Below are 2500 nucleotides of genomic sequence, written 5' to 3' on the forward strand. Positions count from 1 at the left end.
TCATTTTAGTTGACTATTGATGGCTGCTCTGTATTATTGATTTTTTTCGACCAAAAAACATTAAGTGAAGTGTAAAGTTTAATATTTAAATTTAGTTTTGAATAGTAAAAATTATTGTAGTTATGGAGCCTTTTGATTTGAGTGCATTTTTTAGTCAACCCTCTATTGGTTATTTGCGTTCGCATACGATACGTAAAGAGGACTGGCTATCTATTGCGCGTGAATATGAATTTGTTCGTGATGTCAAGAAAACGTGGCGTAAATCACAAGTCAAGCATTTTGTTATAAGTAAATTGGTTGATAATGATATATTAACTGAAGAAGCGTTTGATCTTTGTGATGGAATAAGTTCAGTGTTAGAGGTAAAGAGGTTAGAGTTGCAATATGCTGAGAGAGAAATAGAGAAAGATAGAATAGAGAGGTCAGAACGTGAAGAACGAGACCGGAAAGAGAGGTCAGAACGTGAAGAACGAGACCGGAAAGAGCGGTTAGAACGTGAAGAGCGTGAATATAAGTATAAGTTAGAACAACTTAAAATTGAACGCGAAACTGGTGGTGTAGCTCGGTTAGAAGATAGTAACACTAATGTAATTAAGTATTCAAAGATGATTCCTTCCTTTGACGAAAACTCGCCTGATGAATTTTTTGCTTTATTTGAGAAGTTGGCAGATAGTTTAGAGTTACCTAAGGTAATATGGCCAATTCTTATTCAACCTGCTTTAAAGGGTAAAGGTCGGTCTGCCTTTCTTGCTTTAACATTAGAAGAAGGTAAAGATTATGATTTTATTAAAGAATCTATCTTGCGTGTGTACGAACTCACCCCAGAATATTACCGCTTAAAGTTCCGTAAATATCGTAAATTTGACAACCAGTCGTATGTTGAATATTCCCATAATATTGTGCGTATGCATGATAAGTGGTTAAAGTCTGCTGGTGTTTCGAGCATGGATGAATATAGAGAATTAATATTAGTAGAACAATTTATAAGAGGTATACCCATTGATACGCAGAGGTATTTATTTGAGAAAGAAGTAACTACTCTTCAAAGAGCAACTGTACTTGCTGAAAATTTTAGGTTATTAAGACCTCGCTATTCAGGTAACCAATCCAGGAAGACACCAGGTAAGTCACCTCAAAACTCACCACCAACAAGTCCTTATAGATTATCTGTTAAATCTCTTGGCTCTGGTGCTAGTTCAAGTGTAACTTGTTATTCGTGTGGTGAGGTCGGTCATGTGAAAGCTAGATGTCCCAAACATTCTAGGAAGAATGAAAGAAAGAGTAAAGCAGAGGAATCTAATTTCTCTTGTTTCGATATAAATGCTGAGTCAGCTGGTGGTGTTGATGGTTTCAAACCATTCTGCTTTGACGGAGTTTTTGGTTACTGGTGATGAACATAGTGAGGGTGTTGTTGTAAAGCTAATGCGGGACACCGGTTCATCAACAGAGTTTAGTTGTAAGAGGGGCAGTACCTGGGTTAGAGGACTGTCTTACCAATGATAAAGTAATAGTTAGGAGCATAGGTGGTTTGACTTCTTTGCCTCGGGCTAGAGTGCATTTGGATTGTGGCATATTCAAGGGTAGTATCATTGTGGGTATTGTAGAGTCTCTTCCGATTCCTGGCGTAGATGTTCTTGTTGGAAATGATGTTGCAGGTAATCTTGTGGTGCCGGACCCAGTGGTATGTGATAATCCTTTGGAAGTCAGCCCTGTTCAGCAATTGGAGGATGTGGAACCTGAGTTGTTCCCATCTTGTGTAGTTGAACGCAGCAGAGGCCTGCGTGGTATTGTTTTGACCGAATCGGTACCTAGTATTGATGACCAGTTCAATGCTGTTGAATGTGGTGCTAGGTCTGCAGTTGAGGATGACAAGGTGAGAGATGGAGTACGTTTAGATTTAGGGACAGATTTTGACTACTCTCTCCATAGTTTGTTTAATGAAAGTGTTCAACCTGATATTCCTACTGTGGTTAGGGAGAATAGTTATGATACTACGAGTAGGAAAGGTTGTAATGGAAAAGTTGGAAATGTATTGACATCATCATGCAATGATGTATATAAAATTAATGTCACAGATTTGAAACATGAACAAATTAACGATGTCTCTTTACAGCCTTTGTTTAAGAATGCATTGACAGAGAAGGAGAGTATGGCAGAATCTACATGTTACTACTTGAAAGCTGGAGTGCTAATGAGGAAATATAGAGGAAGTACTGCAGCAGCAACTGCCTCTTGGGAAGTTAAACAACAGTTGGTGGTTCCAGCATCTCTGAAAAATCATGTGATGAAGGTGGCCCATGAAGTCTCTACTACTCATCTTGGGATCAAGAAGACAGCATACAGTATATTGCAATATTTTTATTGGCCTAGCCTTTTTCGTGATGTGAAGGTATTCTGCAATTGTTGCGTAACCTGTCAAAAAGTAGGTGAGCCAAACCAAGCACCTAAACCAGTTCCTTTGGTGCCTCAAGTAGTCTGTAATGTTCCTTTTGAAAAAGTT

The 2500-nt window shown here is 38.4% G+C and overlaps 1 protein-coding gene across 1 annotated transcript in view; it reads left to right on the forward strand.

The window, feature by feature from the left end:
• Positions 1–1447: 1447 nt before the first annotated feature.
• Positions 1448–2500, forward strand: part of LOC137636755 (uncharacterized) — a gene marked incomplete at its 5' end in the record, with an annotated part of 2141 nt that continues 1088 nt past the window's right edge. Inside the window, one exon of the mRNA XM_068369132.1 lies at positions 1448–2426. Coding sequence (XP_068225233.1) covers positions 1448–2426 — 979 coding nt within the window. The remainder of the gene's footprint in view (positions 2427–2500) is intronic.

The sequence above is a fragment of the Palaemon carinicauda genome, unplaced genomic scaffold (assembly GCF_036898095.1).
Source record: "Palaemon carinicauda isolate YSFRI2023 unplaced genomic scaffold, ASM3689809v2 scaffold3792, whole genome shotgun sequence".
Classification (NCBI taxonomy): domain Eukaryota; kingdom Metazoa; phylum Arthropoda; class Malacostraca; order Decapoda; family Palaemonidae; genus Palaemon; species Palaemon carinicauda.